Source organism: Rhea pennata, chromosome Z (assembly GCF_028389875.1).
Source record: "Rhea pennata isolate bPtePen1 chromosome Z, bPtePen1.pri, whole genome shotgun sequence".
In the NCBI taxonomy this organism is placed as follows: Eukaryota; Metazoa; Chordata; class Aves; order Rheiformes; family Rheidae; genus Rhea; species Rhea pennata.
Genome location: NC_084702.1, coordinates 67583859 through 67611078, shown reverse-complemented (window position 1 = coordinate 67611078; position 27220 = coordinate 67583859). Strand labels below are relative to the sequence as shown.

General features: G+C 39.5%; 1 protein-coding gene across 3 annotated transcripts in view; it reads left to right on the top strand.

Annotated features, from left to right (window-relative positions):
* Positions 1-27126, top strand: part of OSMR (oncostatin M receptor) — a 36186-nt gene extending 9060 nt beyond the window's left edge. Inside the window, exons 2-18 of one of the 3 annotated variants that reach the window (XM_062599991.1) lie at positions 1095-1285; positions 5449-5612; positions 8268-8427; positions 10020-10301; positions 10909-11038; positions 12304-12461; positions 14431-14567; positions 15967-16126; positions 16605-16681; positions 17096-17318; positions 17927-18127; positions 19274-19375; positions 19781-19960; positions 21293-21457; positions 22809-22887; positions 23171-23243; positions 24204-27126. In XM_062599991.1, coding sequence (XP_062455975.1) covers positions 5469-5612; positions 8268-8427; positions 10020-10301; positions 10909-11038; positions 12304-12461; positions 14431-14567; positions 15967-16126; positions 16605-16681; positions 17096-17318; positions 17927-18127; positions 19274-19375; positions 19781-19960; positions 21293-21457; positions 22809-22887; positions 23171-23243; positions 24204-24647 — 2715 coding nt within the window. In that variant the 5' untranslated portion in view covers positions 1095-1285; positions 5449-5468 and the 3' untranslated portion in view covers positions 24648-27126. The remainder of the gene's footprint in view (positions 1-1094; positions 1286-5448; positions 5613-8267; positions 8428-10019; positions 10302-10908; positions 11039-12303; positions 12462-14430; positions 14568-15966; positions 16127-16604; positions 16682-17095; positions 17319-17926; positions 18128-19273; positions 19376-19780; positions 19961-21292; positions 21458-22808; positions 22888-23170; positions 23244-24203) is intronic. The other 2 variants (XM_062599990.1, XM_062599989.1) reach the window with 2 other exon arrangements.
* Positions 27127-27220: the final 94 nt, after the last annotated feature.

Sequence of the window (27220 nt, the reverse complement as noted above, 5' to 3'; positions counted from 1 at the left end):
TTTCTTTTGGTAACTCTCAAAGAGAGTTCCGTGCTTTATCAAATTATTCTCTTTGGTAAGGTGATGAAGCAACTTGGAAAATTACTTTTTGTAATCTCGTAGGGCAAAGTTGCTTGTTTAATCAATAGCTTGCAATGCTATGAAGTCAGAATGCATTTTTTTGTTTTCTCTTCGTCTTATATATTTTTATCTATACTTTTAAAATTATTTTATTCCCTCTGATAACTTTATGCTTTTCTACATCTTTCCTATACTTTCTTTTTCCTGTTTGCCTCATCTATGTAAACTTCAGCTTTTCTGTTGGCTCTTTTCTGGGTGTGCCACCAAATCTCAGGACCAGATTTTTATTTTTTGTAACTTAGCTACATATCAAATAGAAGGAAAAAAAGCACCTCTGCATATTCCTAGAGAACAAAGTTGAAGATAAGGGTAACTTTCCAGCAATTCTGCACACTTGCTACTGGTAATAGATGTGACCACCTTTAAAAAGGCAGAATTTACGAAGGTATAGTCTGCATTATAGAAGTTGTACTGCCTTAATTAAGAAGGTGAATGATGGAGAAGGATATTGTTTGTTTGTTTGAAAGTACTTGGTATCATACAGAAGGAGCAATATATGTATTTTGAACTTTTTTGCCTCTTTTGTCTCTTCATCCTTGAAATTCATGTGTTTGCTCTCCATTCATTCAAGGAGCCAGTTCCTCAGTTTTGACACTCTATTACCAATATCCCTAAAATGTCAAAACTTTGTAATACAGGCAAGTCCAAACAGTTACTGCATTACAGTAACTTAGTCACTGGTTTTCATGTGCAGTTGTTCAGGAATAAAATTACTCTGTGTTGTTAATCATAAAGCTATTTTAGTTTGAATTAATTTTCAAGACAAAGCAAGTCTGAAGATGCCTTGATTGTTTAACTTTCCTAGGAGCTGAAGTTATAATTATAACCATGAATGCTACAAACATTTCTACATGTGTATATTATACTACAAAAGTCTTTAATTCCCAATTTTCAACTCAGTGATTTTCAGAGTCTTGGCCTCTAGAAGAATCCTTAGTTACGCTGTTTCTTTTATTTTTTTTGGTACTGACCAGTGATCTGGACTCTGTTATGCCAGGCTCTGCAGAACATAAAGTTGAGAAAAGAGCATGAGAGAAGAGGCATCATTGCAAGAGACATGGCAGTGACACCTGCAGGTAGAATTGCCCAGAGTAGAAGAAGGAAACGGGATCAGGAAAATTTGGAAGATAAGCAGAAGCTTCTTTTAATGATGCACCCCGAAGGAGTGAGTAGGGATGTGAGGGAACCGTGCAATATTTAGTAGTTTTAGAATCTTTTACAAATAACCTGTAGTTTCATTAGCTAATAGTCAATCTAACATGCAGTAACTTTTTCTGCTTGTTTTTATGATATCTTACATTTTTTAATATAGTTTCATGACGGCACTGTAAAATAGACAGGAGCTCTTACTCTACTTTTCTCTGGCTGTGTTTCTAAATGCAAGCAAACTTGACCTCTGTGTTGTGCAATTTGTTACTCAGTTTTAATCGTGCTCAGAGTGTATTTGCTGGAAGGAAGTGCTGAGCCACTTACTGTGGCAAGACAGAGGCTTGGGCTTTTCCCTGCAGTGAGGAAAGACAGTCTGTTTCTGTCTCAGGCTCAGGAAATTTGCCATGAAGGAGATCATCGCGAATTATTTTAAGAGGTATCAGGCCTGCCTGGTGTGAGGATTTGGACTCGGTGAGGGAAGGAGGATCTCTCTGAATACAGAGAGTCAGTTATACCTAAAGCGTAATGTGTTTCTGTTAGTGGGGAGAAGAGTTGCATTTTGCAAGTCTAGCTCATTTGAATGGACAGATTGCACAAGTCTGTTAGCTTTGAGTTGCACAGCCTACCCACCTTATCACAGGATACACACCAATTTGAGTTCTTTGGCAGGAAAAAAAAAATTGTCATAAAAGAGCCATGATTTAGTTCTGTATGAAGCAACCAGAACAGTTTTGTTAAAACTTGGATTTATAAACCTTATTAAAGAACAGCTGTAAGATAGCATATTTTTCTCTTTGACAAGCCTGTTATATCAGTAGCGTACTTGGTTTAAAGGTTAAGTCTGGAAAATTACATAGATCTTACTCAAACTGTTGTCCAAATCACTTTATCATATATTTAGGCTTGCCCGTTGCCAGCTTCTCAGAGTTACTGGGCATCTGAGAGGTCTGGCTTTGGAGTTCTGTAAAGGAGCTTTTAAAAATCTGGCTTTCATACACGAACCTAGCTACAAGTAGGTGCTCAGCCTTAGCCTCCCAAGGTTAGCTAATAAGTTCGGTTGTTAAGGTTATGGATTGAATTTCTGGATAGCTGGAAGCCCTGCAAGCTCCTTTTTTTTTTTTTTTTTTTTTTTATCTGTATTTAAAAATTGGGAAGCAAAAAACACAAAATGTAGAATATGGCACGCAGGTACTATGCTAGTACTGTACTGGTCAGCCAAATCCTCCATATTTCAGTTTGGAAGACTTGTTTATTTGTGTTAACATGCTAAAGGCATGTTCAGTGGGAATAACATGAAATCATACCGGCTGTTGTCATCTCATGTTGTGATTTGGCTTAACGATAAACGTGTTGTAGACAGTGTCTTCCTTACAGTGTATATAGATGTGGAGCCCTCTTGGGCATTTTCTCTCAAATCTCACAAAGCAGATAAGAGATTTAACACAATTTTGCAATGTCTTGGGTTCCAAGAATATCTAAAATGTGTCCTTTCATTACTCTTTATGTTCTTACTGCTCCTGGATAATGAAGGATCCCGGAAGGCAACATTTTCTTATTTTCTGTATGCTAGATCTGTCTGTGAGCTTTGGGCTCATTCTGTGAGGGAGCTAAACCGTTTTCCTTAAGGGGAGTATGCGAAAGGCCTCGGGGAGTGGTAAAGAAAAGGAGGGTCACAGAACATTTGCTCAAGAGCAGCCTGTCTTCCTATGTAGCCACAGTAAAGGTTTCTGCAGATCAGGTGGCTTTTCTTTCCAAGTGTGTGTGTTATGTTTCCCTAAGAGCTACTTTGTGCCTCTGATTTTCAAGAGGGACTTACTGGATCCTTTCCTTTAGATTTGTTTCTTTGTGCTAGGCTCATCTATTTTGCCCCAGTTGGTTCAGCATTGCAGAGGGGAAACACAAGAATAATAAGTTCCCAGAGCGTGAGGTCAGCTGCATTTTTATACACAAAATGAGATCCCTTCATAGGCTTGGTTGCATAGTGCTTCAGATAACAGGGTGATGCAGGTACAGGTAAGGCTGACCAGAAAATGAACAGCTAAGACTATGTACTGAAGAAGAACAGCTTTACAGCTGATGCCTTAGCATATGTGGGATTTTAACAGTCAAACACCATCTTTACATTTATTACCAAGACTGTCACTAGCAGACTAGTACCTGATAAAGCCTTGCACAGCAGTGAGATATCTCAAGCACTAAAACCTGGTTATCTTGTTTGATGGTGAAAGTCTGTAGAATATGGGAGATTGTGTCTCGTCATATGTTCCCAAAATACCATAAGATCCTTTCTTTCCACAGTTAATTCTATATCTCACTTCATTGCTTGGATTGTTCTAGCTCCCTGCCTACTCAGTCCTTGGCAGCAGAGCTAACAATAGTTTTCTTTTCCAGTAAGACCTAAAATTGCTGCTCTTTCATCATTTAGGCAAGTGAAGTTCATTCCCAGGCCTTCCACTTTATTTATATGATACCAGATATGAACTAGTTGTTGTAGTTGCTAGGTTTCCCCAAGGTAGTGTAAAACTGAGGGCCAGTATTTTTCAATCCTTGCTGTTCCAAAATGACTGTTAAGCAGCATTTTTTTTTAAGACCACGTCATAAACAGGGCCAAACAGGAAATTTTACTCTGCATATGAAACATCTTTGAATTTTCTTTACAGAGACACTAATTCTCTCAGATCCTGCTGTCATATATTCACAAATGTTTATCTTTCTCCAATAATTAAGTATTAAGGCTGATGTCAGAATTGATAGAAGAGGAAGATGTGTGTGTGTATACTTCCTCCTCCAAGACTTTCTAGGATACAAGCAACAGTTTCTGAGAGCCAGTAACTGAAGAATGAATCTTGATTCCTTCTTCTAAGCATGTCTGAAAAACGCTTTTACAGGATGGAAATAGATTCCTCTATATTGAAAACATGTGGTTTTCATTTTACTTTGTCTTTTAGTACCTTTCAAAATAGAATGCACTTTTAAAAGTACAGTTTGTAGATTTTCTAAAAGATGAAAAATTACTGGAAGAAAGTTAACTAAGTGATGAAAGGAACTACTAATAAATTGTTAGCTGTGGTGCAATAGATGTTTTCTTCCATTTATTCTTTAATTATAGTCTAGATTTGTTCGAACAACTTGTATGAACAACTCAGTGGTTTCAATATCTGTATTCTCATAATTATTAAACTTACTTGTAAAGTATTCCTTGCTTCTCCTGACTGATCAGAGATTGTACTTCTCCTGAGCCTTTCATTTCCTACAGCTAGCGCGAAGATTCGCACACAGGGAATGCAAGCACTGCAGCTGCTATCAACATATGTTCTCAGAACATGCCCAATCCTAATAACGACTAGATTTCCTGAATGCTTGTGTTCCTGCCATTAACATTATCTAGGTGTCTCGGATCATTGTTAGGGCAGTGGTGAAGCCCATGTGTGAGAAATGACGGGAGGTGGAAGTTTATAAAAAGGAGCTGGCTGAGGTGTCTCAAACCAGGCTGGATGAGGACTGTGACTGCAGGAAGTGGGAAAGCCCAGAATGAGTTCTGTTGTTAAAACGTACAGCTACTTCTGTGTTTCCTTTACTGCGTTCTGGGAAAAAAGATCTTTGCTTTTGATATAAACTGTGTGGGCCTTTTTTCTTTCTTTTTTTTTCTTTTTTTTCTTCTGAACTGGCTGATGTGGACCCTATCTTATTTCTAAGCACTGATTTTTTGGATCTGCCTTATCAGTATAGTAAACATAGTATACTCAAAAGCATCTGCACCCTGTATAACCTTGGAAAGGTGCACAATCACAGTGAGCTTTGGGAAGGTACTTATCAATGGCTTAATTTCAGTTTTGCTTATGATAATAGGATTAGAGAGTTTTTCCTGTAGAGTCTGGGGTGTGGTTTTTCTTCTCTTTTCCTTTTTTCCCTTTCCCTTTCCCTTTCCCTTTTTTTTTTCTTTTTTTTCTTTTTAATTTTCAGAACACTCCTTTGCTACCATCTCTATTGGACTGTGAGGGAGTTGCTATCAGAGATGGGAGCAGGGTCTGGTATGTTATACTGCTTGCTCCACTGCCTTGACTAATGACTCTCGTGAGAAAACTGTCATGGAAATTTTGGTCTCTTGTAGCTTACATGCACTTGAAGGATTGAAGCATACAAACCATTAATACTTCTGTGTCTTTTTTGTGCTTCTAGAACCCCTTGTGTTTCCAATTATGTACCTCAGTGTTTCCGAAGATTTAACTCTTCAACGTCTGCTGGTGGAATGGGATGTTGGCAAGTCAGCTCATGATGCTGAACTGTCAATGTCTTTTGAAATACAAGTCAATCGAACAGAAGAAAATATGATTGTGTGGACAGTAAGTGTATTTAAACCAAAAAAGGGTATTTTAGATGTCTGCAATAGGAATGAATCTGAAGGAAAATCAAATGCTCAGATGCATATATAGGTTGCTCTGTTATTTGTGCCTACCATTTATAACATTGTACTGTACTGTAAATACTTCTGTATTTCACTAGGTGCCACACTTGGCCTAATGTTACGTCCAGTTTGTTAAAACAAAACATTGGCTCAGATGAGGAAGTCATTTTTGCCTGTGCACAAAAAGTCATTTAGCCTTTCATATCCTTGTTCCGCTACTGTGCTGGGCAGACTTAGGAGATCTGATTTTAAAGGCATCCATTCCCCTTTGAAGGTGCAGATTCCCTGAGGAGCCTCCCAGAAGAATACCTTCTTTGCTCCTAATTCAGGCAACTAGTTATCTTTTTGTAGCATGATTACCCCCCTTTACTAGTGACTAATTGAGCATAAGTAATGTGTTGCTGCAACTCTTCTCATCTTAGGAACCAAAGCATCTCAATGTAAGCCAGACTCTGTAAGGCCTTTGCTGGGCCCTGCTAGAAATCACCTTATATCCAGTGCTTACAGTTAGGGAAGAAGGTAGTGATGTCTCTTCTGGGAAGTCCTAGCCTGCCTTATCACCTGAACCAGACAAATTTTCTCAGGAGGTGCAGATATGATTGCTCAAATCATTACAGCTTAAGCCTGGTCCTAGTTTTTTTTTTTTTTTTTACCATGCTGTGACTTTACTGTGAGAACTGCTGTATCACAAGAAGTTTTTTCTCTCCTTTGGATGTTTTGGGAATTAAATTCAGGTTTTAGGGACATAGCTTTTTATGAGTCATCTGCTAGTCTAACTGGAAGAATATTAAATACATATAAAACTGAAAAACTGTTATAACTCATTTAAAGCTGCTATTTGTTAGGAGGGTTATAAAGCAGAGAAGGGCTTTTTTCCTGAAACCAAGAGTCGAGAAAATAAGATGTTCACTGTTAAAAGAGTCATAAGAGTCATAACTTACTGCTGATCAGCCAATCAATAATGTTTTGTCTCTCTGATTTTGAAGAACCACAACTTTGCTACAAAGGAGCTGTATGTAATTCAAGATTTTGGCCATCTTGATACACGGGGTAGGATTTTTAATACCTCATAAATAGGTTGAACCCTGAAATTGCAAAAAGGGGTCATATAGCTCCAAACAATCAAATGATTGTTCAGAGTAATCTTTCAACAAAATCTCTTAACTTGCAGGAAGAAGGAAAGAGCTATACAAGTCCAAGGACATAGTCTGTACTGGTATTCATAATAAAAATGACATGGAAAAAAAATAGGATATTTTGGATGTCACCGCCACACAAGAATGCATTTGTTTCTGTGTTATTCTGAAGAATGTGCATCAGTAAGGAGACTCTGAATCTGCTCACGCCAAAGCATGTACAGTGTATATAACTTTAAAAAAGTTATATGTTAAAAGTAGCAGCTCAGTTTCTCAGTGCTATAATTCAGAAGTTAAATTGTAAAATGATTGCAGAGTGTCCGTCAGAATAATGCTATTACGAAAGTGCAGGTGTTGCTGATGGAAAGCAGTAGTGGAAAGCAGTGCTATAGTTGTCAGTATTAGCCAGAGCTCTGGTGCAGCTCATTGGAGCATCGCTGATCTCTATGCTGAGAATCTGGCACTGTTGCTTTTAGAAGTACTAAAATACTTGCTCTGTTCTGAAATGTATTTTTAACTACAGGCCATTAATAGAAGTTTTGAGCCCTTTCTTCCTGCTTCTTATGAGCTGTCATACTAGGGAAGATTCGCACCTGGTGTACCTCTTCCTCCATAACTCTTTGTGTGACTGCTTGGTGCCCTTGTGAGTTGCAGGGCTGAGTATTAGTACAGCCCGTTGAAGGCCCAGGTAGGCCTGAGCAGGGACACGCTGACAGGAATTTGTAAGGTATTTTCTTAGGGAGCAGCAGAACATATAATTTTTTTGCTGTTTGAGTTTATATAATTTGATATAAAAATGTTACCCAAATTATGGAGCATTTTGCACTCATGATTTTTCAGTTCCATTTTATACTTCAGGCTATCCTTTTCCTTGAATATTTCTTTTCATATTTCTGGCATGTGCGTATTACAACAGTGAATCATTTCAGGGAAACCGGCAGGTACTTTCCTCCTGTGCTTGTCACTGGTGGTAGTACTGTCTGTAGCCTCTGTGAGCTACAGTGAAATAGTATCTGTGTAATTCCTTGGTCATTGAAAATGCTTGCTGTAATCTGGAACCAGAGCTATGTAAACCAGAGCTTTAGACAAGGTGCACCTCCAGACAGCAGCATGGATATGCACACTGCTGTAACAGCAGGCACAAGTAACTTGCTGAAAGTCTCTGAAAGCAAGTCCGGTTCTTGAGAAGCAGGGCCTGACTCACAGTTACGGTGTTATCATCAAGTAGTCTCGCCAACATCTCAGTCGCTACGTTACTGCTAGTGCAGATTTGTAAGCAGTTACTTAGACCTCTGAGAATATGAGATCCCTTGTGGATTTCAAAGGCTGATGTTTTCAAAAGCATTTTCCTCCTTTGAGCCTGCTTGCTTTCTCTTGGTGTTTGATTGTAATTCCAAAGTAAGTATCTACACATTGCTGTGATTTTAATACTCTGCCTGACTGGCCTTTGTTTATAGGAGTTTCATAATGTCACACTTGACAAATCAGGAAAGCCTCTTCATTGGAGCTGGGATTCAGATTTGCCTTTGGAGTGTATGTCACACTCGGTGAGGATCAGGAGTAAAGCGGAAACATCAAAAATCTGGAGTCAGTGGAGTCTGTGGGAGACAGTCCTGGGTAAGCAAAATAAGACTTTGCAATATTGTTTTTATTTTTTCCAGTTTACTTTTTCTAGATCTTAATTTGGTGATGATTTTAATGGTAGTGACCAATTCAAGACAGAGAACACCAAATCAGTAATTTGTTTTGGACCATTTCATCTCTAAGCACTAACTCCTTTCTGCTGACAGTAACAATAACACTTCAACTATTGTCTTGATTTGTAGACTGTTGTCCTCAGAGAGTAGGTGAAAAGTTTTAGAGCTTTTCTTGTTCACACATGAAAACAGTGCAGTACATTGAGTGGTACGGGAACTTAGATTTGAGCAGACCTTTTTGTGGTCTGTGGAGTCACTTTTTATCCCACAGTGAAATCTGGAAATCTGAAGGCTGCTTTGGCCTGCTCACTTGACTTAAGCTTTTGCCTAAGGCAGGAGCCTAGGCTTTAGCTTAGGTTATCACTGGGTCAGGTTGAGGGAAGAGGAGAGGAAGTGCACAGCTGTGGCTGCATCATGTGATGTTTGAATGTTTCTTTTGTCTTGGGATCATAGCTCTGCTTAGTATTAAAGAAGCAGAGAGGAGCAGGAAATCAGCTTCTTATGTCACTTGGAATGAACTCCTGTGAGTTATATGAGAGCATACAGGGGGTGGATTAAAAATGTAATCAAATAATACAGCAAGAAACAGATTGCCACGTCTTACTGGAACAAATTGTTTTCCAGGGAATTTAAGTCATTTAAATATATAACTGTGCTTCAGCAGAAAAATGATTAAGCTGGTTTTGTAACAGAACACTATCCTTGTTTGGATCAGCAACAGTTTGAGGTCGTAAAAGAAGCACAGGTCTGTATACTTGGATTGAGGCCCATAAATTGCCCTTTTCCCTCGCCTTGTAAATGGGAGATGGGATGCAAGACTCCTCTTTTAGTCTGACTGACTTCAATTCTGGACATTTTATTTTTAATACTGTTTCCTTGTCACAAACTAATCCCATATTAAGACCTGATTCAAAGCTCTCTGAAAGGTAATTAATCCAGACTTCATCAAGTTCTTCAGACTGTGTTTTATCTCTAACCTGTCCAAAAGCCTATGAATTTCTTAAGTGCCACTATTTTTTACATCCAGGAGAGAGTCCAACATTAAAAACCTGATAAAAGTCTCATTTCAGTCTGAGTTTCTTGATTCATGCAATGTTGACTTCTCTTAGCTGAGCTCTGCATACCTTCAGAACATAACATATTTCCAGTCCTTTGCTCAAAACCTGCAAGAGCAGGCATTTTGGCTGTAAGTGTCAGACTGTTCAGAAGTGCAGGAGGCAGTATTCATCTGTAAGGACTGTTCTGAAACACACACACTTTGTTTCCCCAAAGCAAAAAGCAGTGAGCCAGATTTAGGCCTCCTTCAGATAGTTTGTTGAACTGCACTATATGTGAATAGATTTAACAGAAACTTAGGTCTCATTACACATCTAATTGATCTCTGCATGGAGAAGAACACTGTATGAAAATATGAGGATAATATAGCACGAGCGGATGGTTGTATAAATGCTGTTATGTATTCAGATTGAAATCTCACCTTGAGCAGATCTTTTCTTTTGTATTAATTTGCAGGCCTGGACACTTCAAATAGCAGTGGACCACAAATCTTTCCAGATGAAAAGGTTGTAGAGGAAGGCTTTGACATCAGTCTTTGCTGCATTGGAAGGAAAGGTCTAATCATTAAGAAATTCTTTTTATATCCAGCTGTTCATAATTACAGTCGCACAAACACTCAGATTGGACTGCTCAGTGTTAAAAATGTGTCACATCAAGAAGTGCCTCACATTACAGTGTACTGTCAAGAGTCTTGCGAAGAAGACGAATGTTACAATCAAGCAGTTTTCTTTGTTGGTAGTAAGTGAATGCTTTAGTTCGGTTCTCTTTTCCGGTTGCTATTAAGTCAAGAATGACTTGGGAGAGGGAGGAGGGGAAACAAAAAAACTTGCTGTAAGTTGTCACTGTCCTGTTATATCTAGCTGATCTCTGCTGAATGTCTGACTTCAGCTCTGTAAACGCATGTGCATGTAGAAGACATTACAGAATAGAACTTACCTTTTTAAACGTGTTCAGATTCATTCGGTGACTTGATCGCATGACAAGAGAATGATTTAGTAAATATATTTGTTCAGGAGTCCAGCTTAATTTTCTGTATGCATATAGTAAAACTCCACATAGCCCCCACCTTCCAAGTAGGGGAGTAAGCTTTATGTGTAGACAGATTAATTAATCTATTAATTAAAAAAAATTGCTTCTCTACAGAAGTGTTTGGAATGTAATTAACTTATGGTGTAGTTCTGATTTCCTCTAGGGAGCAGTCATTGAATAAGTACAATTGAAATAATAGCTGTAGTAAAGCAGGCTTTGTACACATTGATTATTTGTAGTTTTTTAATATAGTGAGAATGTTGAGGACTGGGCTTAATTGCCATGCTGTTGGCTTTTTCTTTTTCTCCCTGAAAAGAACCACCTGATATACCTACTGACTTTTCCTGCCAGACTCAAGACATGAAAACGATAATATGTACTTGGAGCCAAGGAGGAGACACCTATCTCTATGGAAATCATTCAACAAGATACACTTTGTTCGAAGAGCAAGTCTTCTCATAGTTATTAACTCTGGCCTGGGCTGTACAGAACAATAGTCAAGTTCTTTCTGTTCTTTAAAATCTGTGGAAATGTTTTTTTTTTTATTTATGTTGTAATTAACTGCCTACCTCTTTCCAGCTTGTTGATCAGTTTTTTTTAACAAAGGTTGAGCAGTGCAGAACTGCTCTTAGTTAGGCTGGCCCATCAGACCACCTTCTGCTTGATACAGGGTGTTATAACACTTCTTCTTGGTCAGTTTGTTTGGGTGTCTTTAGCTAGTCATGAATACACTCTGCAGGCAGGATAGGTGTAACTTAAAAGTATAAAGTAATTATAACACAAAAACTAAGATTAAATAAGCTCTTAGGCTAAGTATTCATATGTTCACACCCCTTAACACTGATGATGGCACTGTTGACTCAAACTGATGATTCCCATTTAGCCTGACTAGTTTCCCTGGTTCTTTACCTTTAGGATTTTATAACTTTCCATGCTAGTGTTTTCCTCCTTGAATCCTTGAGCTACCAACAATCCCATCTCAACAATCATTCTTCTGACTGTGATTTAACCTTTTCTTATCTCTCTCTCTGCAGACTTTCTCACAGCTCTTTCTCAGCAGCTGGGTCAAGGTTATGCAGCTGTGGCATATCAGAGCTGAGCCTTGACTCCTTGCTACACAGGCAGCTAAACCCTTATGAGAGAAGTGAGACCTTGCATCAGGGACTGTAAAGAAAAGGTGTTAAAGGGGAACTCATAAAACAGGGCAGAAGCCTCGTATCATCATAACAAACTTCTGTTAGAAGGTCTCAGCAAAAGACAGGTCATCATTACATAGTACCTTCATGGTCTCTGCATCATTCACTTCCATTAAAATATTATGACGGCAATGAAAAGAAAGAAAAAGATGCACTGAAATTACTGTTTTATTTAAAAGCTTAACTGTAGTGATGTGAATAGTTTAATTCTTGGCATATCAAGTCCCTAATTTAGAAAGCTAAAAATCCATGATGAAATCCTTGGTACATTTAGCTGCATCCCAAAAGGATAAGAAGTAAGACTTTCTTCTAATTGTAAGAATACCTACATTCATCCTACTTTGGGCTAGGGGAAAGAACTGAGTGGCCTCTCATAGTCCCCCTCAGTTTTATTTTCCATTTGTTTTCCATTATGCTATATTCTAGTTGGGCATCAGCAATTTCAACATCTATCTTGATTCTACATTTGGAAAAATGTCTTTTTTTTTCTCCCCCGCCCCCTCTTCTTTTAAAAGGTTTTCCCAAAACTTGGTTCCGTGCACAGTAAGTTGTTCTGAGCAGTGCTCATGTTCTTGGGATATAAAGCAGCAGAGGGTCTATAATGTCACACTGACTGTTGAAAACCCGCTGGGAAAGAAAACTGTCGTGGATGTTTTTGATGTAACTCACAGAAGTAAGGCCTTTTCTATTTCTTTGTTGAAGGCTCTGTCCTCTTGCTTATCTTAATATTTGGTTGTGGATTTAAGTATAGAAGTCATTTATTTATTTATTTATTTATTTATTGCCTTCTCACTTTTTATTAGTTATCTTTCCCTGTGCTATAGTTATCTTCTGTCTCTTCAGTTTCAGTTTTGCAAAGTTCTACTAATGGAAGAAAACAGCTTCATTCCAAAGGTCAAATTTAGTTAATGAAATGAGCCCTTCTGGTTTCAAAATCTGTCACTTTGCTGAAGATGGTTCATAAGATGGTTGTGGGAAGCAACAATCCAAAGACACAAAATTTTTATTTAAGAAAAATATCTGTGTAGGAAACTTGGGAATTTATTCTTTTCTCCAGAATATTATTATTATTTATTACTGATGTTACTGTCTTTCCAAAGTAAAATAGAGATGCTTGTTTTGAAAAGAAGGTAAATAAAATGAGTAATACCTCTCCAAATGAGATGTGATTCAGAAAGCAGCTATTGTCAGGAGAGAGGGGAAGGTTCTAGCCTGTCTTGGTGCATAGCTAATGTGGAACAGTAACATCTGCTCTGCTACAGTAAGAGACAAGGAATATTGAAGCATCAGTGAAATAAAACAAGCTACTCTGTAAGCGGCAACTAATGCTTGTAGTTCCTTTTTTTCCCCTGTCAATTTGTGTCCTTTATCACAGAGGCTCCAGGTTCCACAAGTTCCCTATGATCTTCCTCCACCTCAAAACACATCTTTCCAGTGTCTCCAGCAGTATTTCCAGTTCTCCTTGTGTCCTCTGGCCCCATCACATCCACCTCACAATGTTTCCAAAGTCTTTCTGCACCTTTACCTGTTTGAGGAGGTCAGAGGAAGCATGTTCATGGCTTTAGTTGTGAAGCTGATGAGCTGATGGACGGAGAGTCTGTGGTGTAACTCTTGGGTTCTGGCAGCACTTTCTTCATCAGAGTGTCATTAGGTGCTGTTATTCAATTTGGCTTGAAGTGGTCTATGAGTTCTAAAACTTGATAGTTTTGATTCCTTTGGAGAGGAAGAAATGGAGTAAGAAGAAAGCAGGAGAGTAAACTGACAGGTTGTAGTAATACAATGTAATATTATAAGTTTAATTTTTATGGGGAATAAGGCTAAAATAGACTACATTCAGTGTGTAGTCAGTTAAGTACATTAAAGTTCTACGACATTTTTTTATCCAGACCTGATGATTGTTACAAGTTAAAGAAATGATGTACAATATTTATGGTAGATTAACCTTTTAAACAGTGATTGCAGTAAAGTCCTTTATGTTTTCTCTGATCCTGGAAATATTTACTATAGAATTTTGCCTATTTAAAAGATGTCAGTAAATAAAGAAAAATCGAGTATATCATTTGCAGTTCTGCATGTGACAGCAGGGGTTTTCTGTGTCAAACGTGAACTTCTTTGATTCTGGAATTCCTCAAATTATAATTCATGCTTCATGAAGTTCTAGCATAGTGGCCCACAGCTATAAACATACTATGCACTCGTATTGCCATGTATTATTTCTTATAATTGAGCTGATGGTCTGGGAAGATTTGAGAACTGCTGCTCTCACTTAGTACCACTTACATAGCAGTGAAATCAAACGTTACTTGTTATACTGTGTCTGAGCTCTTGCCCAGACCCTGGAAGGAGAATTCTGTTGGATTTGCGGTAAAAGTCTCTGACTGTGTTTTTCCCTTGCGATGTTCCAGAATATCCCCAAGGCAGTGCAAGTTTTTTTTTTTTTTTTTTTTTTTGGGAGGGGAACATTTCCTTACAAGGATATGTTTATATTCTGAAATCAGTTTTTACTAATTCATGTCTCTTTCCCCTAGACAGGCAGAAAAATCTTAGACTGTATTTCTTACTTTTATTCCTCAACTAAAATAATTTTAAATATTTCATTTATTATGTATTTTACAAGAGCAAACCTGTATTTCCATTGGCAGTTTATCCCTCTGCACCTTTCCAACTGTGGGAAGAATGTACGGATATAGAAATCACATTGTATTGGAAACATCGAAACAAAGGAATTGAACTCTTTTGTGAGACAGAAGTGCTCCACCCTGATGGGAAAGCAGAACTGGTATGTAACCTGAATTTCATACACAAAAGGATAGTAAATATATTTCTGCCTTAGAATTAAAAAATATTTCCCCAGCAATTTGAATACACTGCATATTGGAAGGGTGCAGAGGCTCTCTTTTCTTGGTAAGAGCTCCCAAGCTCTGTTTACACTGATGATGTCATCCACACAGGCAGCACTTGTCCTGAGTATGAATTAGTGTTAGCACTTCTTACACTGAGGTATTACCCTGGCTGCTCTGCATGTGTAGTTATGTCCTTTGCTGAACAGAATGAGGTTTTGTTGAAGTAGAAGAAAATACAAATGGGCCTTATAATTGCTGTTACTGCAGCTATTGCTAGTTTCAATTGCTTGTGTTTTTATAACTCATATCATCTTATAAACAAGTGATAGGGAGGTGTGTTGAAGGAGCAGGCTTTTCTGCTACTAGTCCAGGAGCTTTCTGGGTACCATTGGCATTGACATGACAATGGCCTGTCTGGTTCCAAGTAATGGACCCCAGTTTGGTTTTTCTTTCCATTCTTTTCCACTCCTTGAAGAAGAGTGTTTCAGTAGAGTTTTCGTCTTGTTCCACCCTTTTCACGGTGAGGTTGATCAGCTGTTTGTATAGGTATTGTGATTTCCCTTCAGCCTTCTTCTTACAAAGGTAGCTTGACTCTAGCATATTGGGGGGTTGAGGGATAGTGTGGTTATCACATCTGCTTTACACACTGAACGTCCTGGGTTCAAGCCCCAGTGGAACCAGCACCAAGAAATCTTTGGGAGGTTGGACTAGACGATCTCCAGAGGTCCCTTCCAACCTTACCGATTCTGTGATATTAAAAGACATTATAAAGATCAGGAGCAACCTGTGTTCTGTCTGCAGTATTCAATTCTGCCTAAGAGCTGGTAGATCAAATGGCCTGTGCAGCTGACCATTGCAGGAGATAGAAGAGAAATAAAAAGCATGCTCACTTTCTGACCCTTACCAGAACTCACCCTGACTCTTAGGAGGAAGGGGAGGGAAGACTGGGAAAAAATGGAAAGAAAAGGCAGCAGTAGATAGTTGCATATGTCTAGAACAGATTCCTGCTAATGTGAACTGAGTAAGAGACCCAAGTAGGGTGAGCATAAGGATTCAGTAAATTATATCTGCTTTGAAGTGAAGACTGGTCATTTTACAGACTATTACAAAGGACTTCTACTCAGACCATTACACAAAGGAGGCTTGCACATTACTTTCTGGGCTTCCCAGTCTTCAGATCTTTTGCCATATCTTTTGTTCTTGACCACTGTTCCGTAATTATGTTTTCCTTGTTGAGCTTAACCTGCTATTCATAGGATCTAGAGGCAAAACTAGTTCCTCCGACAAAAGCCTTTTTCTCATGAAACTGATCTGCTCTGTTGTTCTGTTCTGCAGCACAATAGTTCAAGCACACAATTCCAGTATGCCAGCATCACTCTGAATGGACTGCAGCCATACACTGAATATACAGTCAGAGTACGCTGTGGGGTTGCTAAGCACTTCTGGAGGTGGAGTGAGTGGAGCGAAGCCCGAACCATCAGAACAGAGGAAGCAAGTGTGTCTGATCTGTTGGGAAGGGGAGCTTGAAGGCTGTTCTTTGATTGCCACCTCTATTTGCTATTTACAGCTTCTTGTTTGCCGTGTAGCTAAACAGATGCCTGTTGCATGCATAAAAGTAGAAGCTCTCTAAGCAGACTTTCAGGAGGCTTCTTAAATAGTTCTCTTACATGCTATGCTAGTCTCTGGCATTTCATGCAGTGCAGGCAGTGAGAGATGTAGGCTGGAGAAATTGTGTAGAAGTAGGAACAAGGACCTGGGAACTACAAGCAAAGAAAGGTTTTCCAGGGAAATGAGCCAGACAGTCATTCAGAAGAAGAATGAAGAGAGCAAGAAATTAAAGGATGAAGTTTTGGCAAGACGTGGGGGTCAGGCGGAAAGAGAGGTTTCGGGGGCTGAATCTCTTCAAAGAGGAGGAAATAAACTGTTTATCCTTTCTGCACCTAGAACATCTTGTTTTGTTGTATTTATTGCAGCTCCATCAGGGAAACTGGACATCTGGAGAGAAATTACACCAGTTTTGGGTGGGCGGAATGTGACCTTATTCTGGAAGGTGAGACATAGGTACAGAAACAATAACAAAACTGTACATAAAGGAGTTGGAAACTTCTCCCTCAAACTCTAACAAGTCTGTATGTGTAAGTCTCAAAAGGTATATAATAGCAATTCAGTATGAAAATGGCTTTTAAGAATCTAACACAAGTATTACATGTAACATGTTTCAGAACATATGTAGCTGTATGATGGTGTACTTTTCTGGCATTTCAGACATGCTTATGTATAGTTTTCCAAGCATAGTTACAATACAAATTTCATTACTGAGATTTGCATGTTTCCATTTCAACCAATATTTGTATGCATATCTGTAAGCAAGTGCTTGCGTCATTATAGAAATAAACTGTTTTATTAAAATTTACTAGGTATCTTCTGTTAAAATTTTCTACTACGCACATAACTCTTCCCCCAGCCTGCATCAAGTTTTCGAGCAAATGGAAGAAGTATTTCATATGAAATAACCTGGGAAAAAGTAGAAGAGGACTCTAAGCCTGAACACATCTCCATTTCATCAGTCTATAATAACACAAGGATTTCCATTGATAACCATCCTTACAAAATCAGTATCATGGCAAAGAACAATGTTAATTATTCACTTCCTTCAGTCGTGATCATCCCTGGAGTCGCAGGTAACAGTAGTATTTTCAGTTAAATTTAGTTTTCCATTAGAGGAGTTTTGCTTTCGCCTGTTTAATGTGAAGTGATAATTTATCATCTTGGGGGAATAAATTAACCTGGTCTTGTAACTAAAATTGTTGTTATTTGGAAATTATTTGTGTATATTGGCCTCTAAGGTGGTAGCTCTATGTAATTTAAGCTGCAGTACCTTGATCCATCCCTCACAGCAGAAAGTCTGTGTTCCACGGTGATAGATTAAAACATATTTAGCCTTAAGCTAGGCCTCAGTCCTGCAACAAATGCCATAGATGCAGCCAATGACTTCTGTAAATCTCTGTACATGATTAGCCTCTTGTGGCTTACTGTTTATGGCTCTGTTTTTCTGCAATTCAGTTCTTTGTACAAATGCATGGTAACATAACTGCAGGGTGATTTTGACCAACCAGTTCATAATAATTAGAGATCAGCTTTCAGTGTATGAAAGAGCCGTATGTCTGATAGTAACGGAACACAATCGATTTATTAGTGTTTTAAACAGCTTAGTATGGAAACTGAATCAACTCTCATTTATGCATGAGTGGTGTAATACTAGAAAATAATATAAACTGTATTTTGTTTACAATAGGCACTGAAAAAGAGCTCAGCATTTCAGATCTTAAAGAAGACCAGGTTAACAGTACAGATGATGGCATTTTTATTTCCTGGGAACCTAGAAATACATATGACAGTTATATTATTGACTGGTGTAACTTTCCAAAGTTGCAGCCTTGTGATCTTCAGTGGAAGAGATTTGGGCCCAACACTTCCAGTGCTCTGATCAGCTCAGGTGAAAGCAGAATAATTTTTCTTTCTGGTGTCTGTTCTTATGCTCTGGACCTTGAATTACATTTAGGATACAAACCCTGTGGAATACTGAAGTCTATGTAGTACAGATGTAAAGCAGGTGGCATCATGTTTTGCCAGGTAGCTGAGTTAGACACCACGCATGTATCTGTACCACTGAGCCTATTTCTTGGAAATCAGCCTAATATTTTGGCAAAACCTCTTCTGAGTAGCCTGTGGTGAAGTCTTGAAGGAGGATAGTAAAGTTAATGAAGGAGTTCAAAATCCATTTTCAGCAAGAGAGAAGCAGAATAGAGCTCTGCCTTATCTGTAACACAGGACAGAGGTTTAGACTCGGGCAATATGACACCCGCCGCCTAGCGAGCCGTTCAGCACTCTTAGTGTGCCACAGAGAACATGTCTCAGTACCAGTCCTTGCTTAGCATCAGTTGTGTGTTTATATCCTGGTGTGGCCATTAGACCTGAATTCTTTCTGGCTGTGTGAAAGTCATTCTGATGTACTTGTGCAGCTGCAGGATTATAGCCTTCCTCGACTCCCTGCCAGCTGAGTTTGCTTTGAAATAGAACATGTTTGATCAAAATTTAACAGAATACATTACAATATACATTAAACAAATTGCACTTGAATTCGTACAGACGCATGGGGTGTTTTTATGGGAGCCTGCCTCCACACTGAAAGAGAGTGTGGTGAGAGTCTTTAATAGAGAAAATATTATCTGATACCTTAATGGGTTGCATTTGGGTAATGTGAGTGGGCGTGAATGTCTGTGAGGATAACATAGTAAACAGTTCCAAAGATGACCTTTGCTTGTGTCAGAAACAGAAATGAAATTATCTTGCTCTTTGATGCTTTCAGAGTCTAATGTGTGCTCATCTGGAATACTCCAGGGCAATAAAAATATTTTTAAAATCTCAATTCTCTGTTTCAGCGAGAATAAATACACCTAATTCACGTTAGGTACACTAAGCATTGGCTTGTCTGGTGTTTCCTTCAGTTGACTTAATAGCACAATAGCACTCAAAGAAGATTTCTAATGGATTATAGATCTCTGTTTAAAGCAATAAAGTAAAAGTAGAACCCCATAACCAAGATAAAATATTTTTTGTAATCAGTTTGACTATTTTCTAGCTTCGTTTGTGCCAGGGGTGAGATACAACTTCCACATCTATGGATCTGTTGCTAATACAGTCTACTTATTGGAGAAGAAGACTGGTTATTTCAAGGAGCTCCGTAAGTTGGCAACATATTTTACAGGCTTTTTCCTGTAACCAGCTGAAGATGCATTTGCTGTGTTGTTTCTATGTCATTAGTAAAACATGCACAAGTTGTAAAACAATGCAAATGGCTTATATCGAGGATGTTTAACTAGTGCCGTGACCAGGTAGAGTCCACATTAGTCAGGGTAGCTAAATGAGAACTGTGATTAGCAGTCACTGCTTTGTGTGTAACGATGTGGATCACCTGAATGCTTTGTGAAGCTGACAGGTTTTTTGAATGCTTTGGGTGTGTGAAGCTTGTAAATACAAGCAGGATTTAAACTGAAACACCACTTGGAAATTTAGAATTGTTTCAGGTAAGAACATAAACATTCTTGAAGAAAAGTGGAATGTTTAACGTCCGTTTCCTTTCTTCTAGCCTCCCCGCTTGACCCTACTGTGGAAAAAGTTCATCTGACTTTCCATGCAGTGACAGTGTCTTGGGATTCTTATCCCACAGATGAGTCACAGCCTGGCTTTGTGAGAGGTTACCATGTTTATGTGTCTCCTTTGCAAGAGGACTGCAATTTGAAAGAATCCAAAAAACACATTCTTTCAGGTAACTGGCTTAAGAAGTTCAGTTGCTGGTATTGGCTGTGTGGTTGTAGCTGATACTGCAATCTCTTGGAAAGTTCACGTTAGGCAAACTGGCACCGTTAGGCAAGATACAGATTTCAACACCTGCTGCTTTTGCTTCTTCCCTAATGCTTGAGGTGCTAATGGGCAGAAGCAGTCCTGGCATTGTACAGATGTGTATAACCTTCCGTTAACTTCAGAATGGGTTCCTGCAGTACTGTAGAAGGAGTCGGGTTTCTGCCTCTTGCAGTCCAAGTTCTGGATGAATTTTCGAAACAGATGTTTGTGGTCTAGTTGGATGAGACTCATAGAAAGCATGTCAGTTTTACTAAGATTTGGAGTATTTTAGAAACAGATGGGATGCCTTTTATTTGCCTCAAGAGTTGGAACACTGTGGAAATTCCCCATTTAAATTCCTTTGCAGTGAAAATATTCATGGCTGTACTCTACAGTGGAGTTTCTTGTGCAGCAGAGCTAAGCTGAGATGTGGCACAAAGCCACATTTATTTATTTTTTCTTATTTTCCTACTCCATACCCAAAACTGCTCCAGATGAATTTTATGCATTAAAATTTACACGTGTTTCCAGTGCAGTGTGTGTGCATGTGAGTATTTGCTTTTCTTTTTTTTTTTTTCCTCCCCTTACCTCTTCTCACAGGTGAGTCACATCCTGTCTCAGATCCTTTCTGCTGATTAGATTAGTACCAGGTTGAAAAGGTTCATTTGAACAGAAGGAGGCTTATGCAGTAGTTCCTATGAAAACTGAATGAATAGTAGTACCATAATTTTGCAAGTCATTGCAGTTAGGAAAGGCTTAAAGCATTTAAGTCAAAGATTGGCTGCTTCTCAGTTTGCCTGAGCTGGCAGATAAAGGGTGTGACTGGGAGCAAGAGGAAGGGAGGACTCCCTCTCCCTGGGGCTGGAGTTGCCTAAGACAGAGGCAGGGATTTTTTTTTTTTTTTCTTTTCAGGCAGAGATTTCTTAATCTTTTAGGATTTACAGGATCTTAGAGAAAAAGAAAATGTCAAGACCAAATCAATTCTGTTTAGAAAGCTGTAGTAAAAGTAAATGAAAATAAATAGTTGCAGGAGTAGTTTGACAGGAAGTTGTTGGGTGGTCTGCCACGGGCTGGGCTGGGCTGTGGACAGGCCCCTTAGAAGGGATGTGAGTGTAGCCCAGTGGCAGTGAGTCGGGATGCATCCTCTTTCACAGAGGAACGCGCGCTGTTACCAAGAAGGTGACTTGTAAATGTTCTGTTATTTCAGTGGTTTAGTGGTCTCAGTTACACTTATTTGTAACATCTGGTTTCATTTTAGATGGTTCAGTGCTATGTAAATACACAATTGAAAACCCAGAGGAGAAGAGATACACTGTGAAACACCTGATGCCAAACACAAAATACAAACTAGTGGTAAAAGCATATACAGGTGGAGGAGAGACTCCCATTGCCAACTTTGTTTACATAGAAACGCCATTTAACTGTGAGTATTGACAATGATAATTTGGTTCCTGGCAGAAGGATGTGAGAATGCTCGATTAGAGTAATCTTCCTTTCTTAAAGGAAAACATTTAATTCTGGGTAGCTTGCCTTTAAGAAAGGATCCAACTGGGAAGTGAAAGGCACACACCAAGACAACATTTTGGTGCTTTTACGTAGCTATGTCTTTGTATTTTAGAAATGAAAAAAATTTTACAACTTATTTAAATTTCATATCCTTCTTGAAAATAGTTTCGTACATGCATATCTGCTTGGCCAGTGGATCATTAAAGAATTTTATTTATATTTAGCTAGTTCTGTCATCTGCGGAAAAATTACAGACTTGTGTCCAAATAGGTGATTTCTATTGGGAGTCTTGAATTTCTGATTTTGATATTTACTCTGATCACTCTTTAAATTTGTCAGTGAGTCAGTTCCTTCACAAGTCAGTAAGAGAAGATCACTGGCTTGAGCAATCTGGGCAGATTTGATTTTCAAAGCAGAACAGGAAATCACATGCCTGTAATTCTGTTCCCTGAAAATACCACTCGGCAGCCTCAGGTGTCTTGAGACTTGTGTTCCGTATTGGAGAAACCTAGTTTTGAAACATCTGTTTGAGGTTGGGAGTAAAGGGTGAGAGGGAGGAAAGGGTGTTGGCTTGTGCAAGGAAACCATGTTTTACACTAGCTGCCATCACAGGCAGAGGCTGTTCTGCCTCTCCTCTCCCTCTTACACCAGCGATATCTCGCTCCAGGCTTCCCTGGCGCAGGCACAGCCGTTTGTACAGCTACACAGGGAATCAAAGCAGGGGATGGCCCTGACCTATTTCTAAATTTACGAGCAAAGAAGAAAGAAGAACGTAACCTGCGTCTGTTCCCTGCTGTGGTTCGTGGTAGGAACACACAGACCCGGAGGGCAGCGGCTAGAGCAACCTGCCAGGGAGAGGGGAGAGCACAAGTTCTTTCAGTCGGGACCAGCTCACAATAGCCTAAACAGTTTGTGCGAACATAGCCCAAGACTCTGTCTTCTAACCAAAAAAAATACTGAGATTCCTCTGGCAGCATAAAATCCTTAGAAGCCAATGCAAGCAGAAGGCAAATTAAAAGTCATCTGCTACTATTTCAATTTTGTAAGAGAAATCAATGTCTGAAGACATATAACTGTATCCCAGAATTTACAGCCAAAATACCCTGCAACCACTTACAAATCACAGACCACTCAATTTCAGTGCTGAGTTAGTGGTTGGTATCCAACATGGACCTTAGGATGCTATTTTGTCTCAGAAACTCAGGCTGTATTGACTTTTAACAAATAAGAAATTGAAAACAAAATTTTAAAGTATTTTTCTTCCACAGCAAACGTGCTATACCTTCTAGTCCTGCTTGTGATAGTTCCCTTGCTAGTGGCAGCTCTATGCCACTGGAAGATGAAGTGGTAAGTTATAATGCATTTTTTTTCTCCTGTAGACAGAGAATGTAACTAGTGTAGTTCACAAACCACAGCTGCAGCTTTTCTCCTCCAGCCTGTTATAAGGTCTCATTCATTTTTTCCTTTGAATGTCCAACTGTGTGGATGGTGTAAGTGTTTGGCTTGTGGCATTTCCGAGATGGTCATCATCTCCCGCTGTTTCTGTACACGTCTAACAGTTGCTTCTGCTGGTAGAATATGCTTTGGTGAGGGAACAAAATCCTTATTTGTTTTGCTTTCCTGTTTTCAGGGTGAAAGAATGCTGCTGTCCTGTAATACCTAGTCCTAACAAGAGCAAAGTGCTTTCACTTAAAGAGCTTACGGTAAGATCACTGAACAAATCTAATATTTTTAATTTTTCCAATCTTTGATTAGAAAAGTTTCCCAAAAAGCTGTTGTTTTCCTGTCCTGGCTGCATTTAAAAGTGAGTGACACTCATTTTACAGAAATGTAATCTAACAAACATCATGGTTTGACATCATTTTGTGGAAAACTCCTTTCGTGTGATTCTGCAGCGATCACTTTGTATTCTGACGTCCATTACTGCAAAGAAAGCATGAAAGCAGAGTCAGACAGTGATGCCGGCAGCTGTTCTTCCAATATTGCCGTTTAAAACTAACTCTGAGCACAACAGACTGTACCTTACAACTGTGCGCTTTGCCGTGGTCTTTGAGCTTTGTCTGCGCCCCCCTCCTGCCTCCCTTGGCCGTCATGTCACACCTGGGTCTGGCTGGGAAGAAGGGGTGGGCAGAAGGCCTCTAGCTTCCCCTGCAGCCCCCCCAAACCGTGAGCCGCTGCCTTTATACAGCACATGAGGGTCCCAAAACTAGGAACATGTTTCTGTCATCCTGGCACATGTGGAACCATTGCAAGTTTTGCTGCTAGTGTTCACTGAAGACGTCATCTGTAAAACTTAGAGGCTACAAACTTCTGCCCTACAATTGCTATTGTTTCACACTGAAAATTGCATAGATAAAATCCTGGCCAAGTCTGTAAAATAAAGGGATATCTTTTCTTACTTCATTAAATTTAGTCATATTGAACTTTTAAAAAGTCTCTAAATACTATTTGATAAATTCCCCCCCAAAAAAATGCAGCTTCCATCAAGCATCCTGTATGTTTCTTTCTGAAAATTCAGTTAATCATCCGTATGAACTGAATTCACAGAATTTACAATGCAATTTTAGAGGTGTGTGTTTGAAGTAATTACTTCCCTTCCTTTACTCTGAGCTTCTTTCACTGAGTGATATATATATATATATATTTTATTGACTCTCCTTTAGATTGGTTCTGAGAAAGTACTGAAAATAAATGACTGCATGCCTGATGCTCTAGCAGTGGAGAGTACGTCTGAAGCCCAGAAATTACATTTGTGGAGCCAAATGTCTTCTACTCCAACAGAAGATAAGATTGATTCTTCCTGGACTTACCCTAAACAAAATGAAGAGAGAGACTTTACATCCACACCTAAACCTCTGACTCATATGTGGTTTGAAAACTTTGTGTATTCATCTCACATTGCAGTTGAATCTGACCCCTATCAAAACCTAGAGGAGATGCTAAAAACAAGCAAGCCACAACTGTCAGCAATGTTGTACCAGCCGCAGTATTACTTTGATATTTTGAATGAGAGTGTTGTCTCATCACCCGGGGAAACAGCTGGCAGAAAGACCAGCTTTAGATATATTTCACAAACAGATGTGCACTGTTTGGGGAGGAGGCTTTGATGTACCCTGTACCACTGAGTCCATGCAGTGTTTGAGTTACAAAAATACCGACAAGAGTTTCTGAATCAGCGATCAACTTCTCTTTTTGATGAAGATGTTCATAAGCCCTACTTCTGTTAATGCTGCAAAGCTGTTGCTTCAGGAGTAATTTAAAAATACTGACTTTTACACCAGAATGATGTATGCTACGGTTTTGATCACAAGTTATGGGCACGATGCAAGTTTTACAGGCCAGTATGTTGTTGTCTGTATTATGTAGATCATAGCAGTTCTTTATAAGCTGACATAAAGCATTACCCTGCTTTGTAGAGGTTGAAAACTCATTTAGAAATCAGACAGGCAAGTTTATCGGATAGGTTGTCATGTGCAGGGAATGTATTTCACTTACTTACAGTACTCCTCTGTGTGAAGTTAGTACTGCTCCGGACGCCCCAGCCAGTGTGAAAACGTGCACAGGACACTGCGTGGCATTAGTGCGTGTCTTGGAGTGGTTATCAGAAGGTCAGGTGGGAGCTGTGCTTTCCCCTGGAGAATCAGCATGGAGGGGTCACCTGCAATATGGGCATCACTTCAGGATTAGAAGCAACTTTGCACCTTTTTTAATACGTTACCCTGCAGAGACAGCGTTCTTGCTCTTACTGCCATGTGCACCAACAGCCGAGGCCCTCCTTACTTCTTCCTCACTTGTGTATTACTGACTTGTGACCGCAGTGAACCAAAGCCACCACGTCAAAGCAGAGCACTTCTTAGACTCAGCGGGTGAAGGCGCACAGACGACCGACTTCTTTAAGAAACAGCTCCCTGTTACTGGGCAGCCACTGCCATTTCTGGTAATTGGAGATCTGCTTGGCCTTTTAAAGGATCATTCTTCCAGGTCAAATCCTCTTGAATTTATTAAGCAAAAAGAAATGTGGGGAATTGTTAAGAGCAACTGTTTCTTCCAGTAGTGCAGCTGTTTGTGGAGGTGTTACCGTAGCACTGCAGCTCCTCTTGTGTAACATGAACTGTTTTAGTTAAGGTCTCCTAATTACAGTTTCTACTTAAAAATCTAAGCAACTGCAGACAAAAATGAGTTGACCATCATCTGGATTTTATACAGTTGCTTATCAGTATTGTCATAGTGTATACAAGCTGTACTGCTGCAGGGAAATCAACAGGAATTTATACAGACTTTGGATAATAAAAGGAGTGATTTTAAGTAAGTGGAGCAAGAAAGACTCAGGCATGTGAAAGTGAAGTAAGCAAATACACAGATTGGTGGATTTGGGTTTAGTGTTGTCTGGTAAAGGACACTGCATAAGTAAGTTGCTCACTTCTTTGAGCTGTAGAGAAAATGAAGTCCCTTCAGCCCTTTCGACAGTGGAGTAAATGAACATGTTTGGTGCCATTTTGAGAGAAAACAGCAATGCAACTATTGTGATTTGATGGAGATATCCTAGAGAAACTTTTATTCCTCCCTTAATGTTAATTTCCTTCAAGTTACAGTGAATTTGAACATTTTCTTTTTGATTCCTGATCACAGGATCTTTAAAAGGCTTAGTGCTAGAGAAATGCTACTAGGAGTATCGTCACTCTGATGAAATGCTTTGGAGAAGTTAATTTCTAAGTTTTACAGTGAGCCGTTTTGCTGTTACTGAAACGACGCTTCCTAGCTGTTCATTTTAAAAGGCATGTTCAGCTGGAGAGGTTTGAAAGGCGTAAGGAACTGTGATACAGACCTCAGTGAAAAACCAGCCGATGCCGTGGAACACAGTTGAAATCCCAGCGCAGTCCAGTTCTTAGGGCCAGAGCAGCTGGCTGCGACGAAGCGGGATTTCCTACTCCTAAGCTGCAAGCGCCAGGGCTCGGCTGCCGTAGCTGAGCGCTGGGCGCGACAGGGAGGGCGAGCTGCCTGCTGGTGCCTCCTCGGCGTTCAGCCAGACCCTGCACCCTGCCGCCAGGCCTCGGCTCGGCTCCTTCGGCTCCTCTCCCAGGCACGGGCAGATCCTCACCTTCGGGAAGCAGGGAAGCATTTTGGCAGGTACCGTCGCAGCCAGGCAAAGCAGAGAGCCTGCTTGGCAGCAGGAAGGGAAGTTGGCTCCTCTTCGTTGCTGTGCTTAAAAGCACGCAGGAAAAGAGACAGTTCCGCGGACCACGCTGCCTTCCTGTAAGCCCAAGGTTCAGTCAGGGCTGTAACCAGAGCTGAAGAGATCCAGGAAAGGATCCTGGACAGAGGGTGGGGGTGCATTGCCACATGGAACTTTTTTTTTCCAACATGTGTCTTGCATTAATTATGGTTGAATCTGAGTTCAAAACTGAAATCTTCATTTGATTTTCAAAATGGAATGTGGGTTTATTTTTATCATTTTTGTTTATAGTTCATCTTTCACATCTACTTTTGAAATGCCAATACTAAACGTGTAAACATCACATAATGGAAAGTGATTAATCTTCAGTATCAGTACACTAAGATCTTTAAATAAAAATGGTGCACAAACTATTAGAGTCCCCTTCTATTTTTACAATACATCTTATAAAGTATTAATGTAAAATATGTTTTTAACAGAAAAATGTTTATTTGGAAAGCTTAAGGT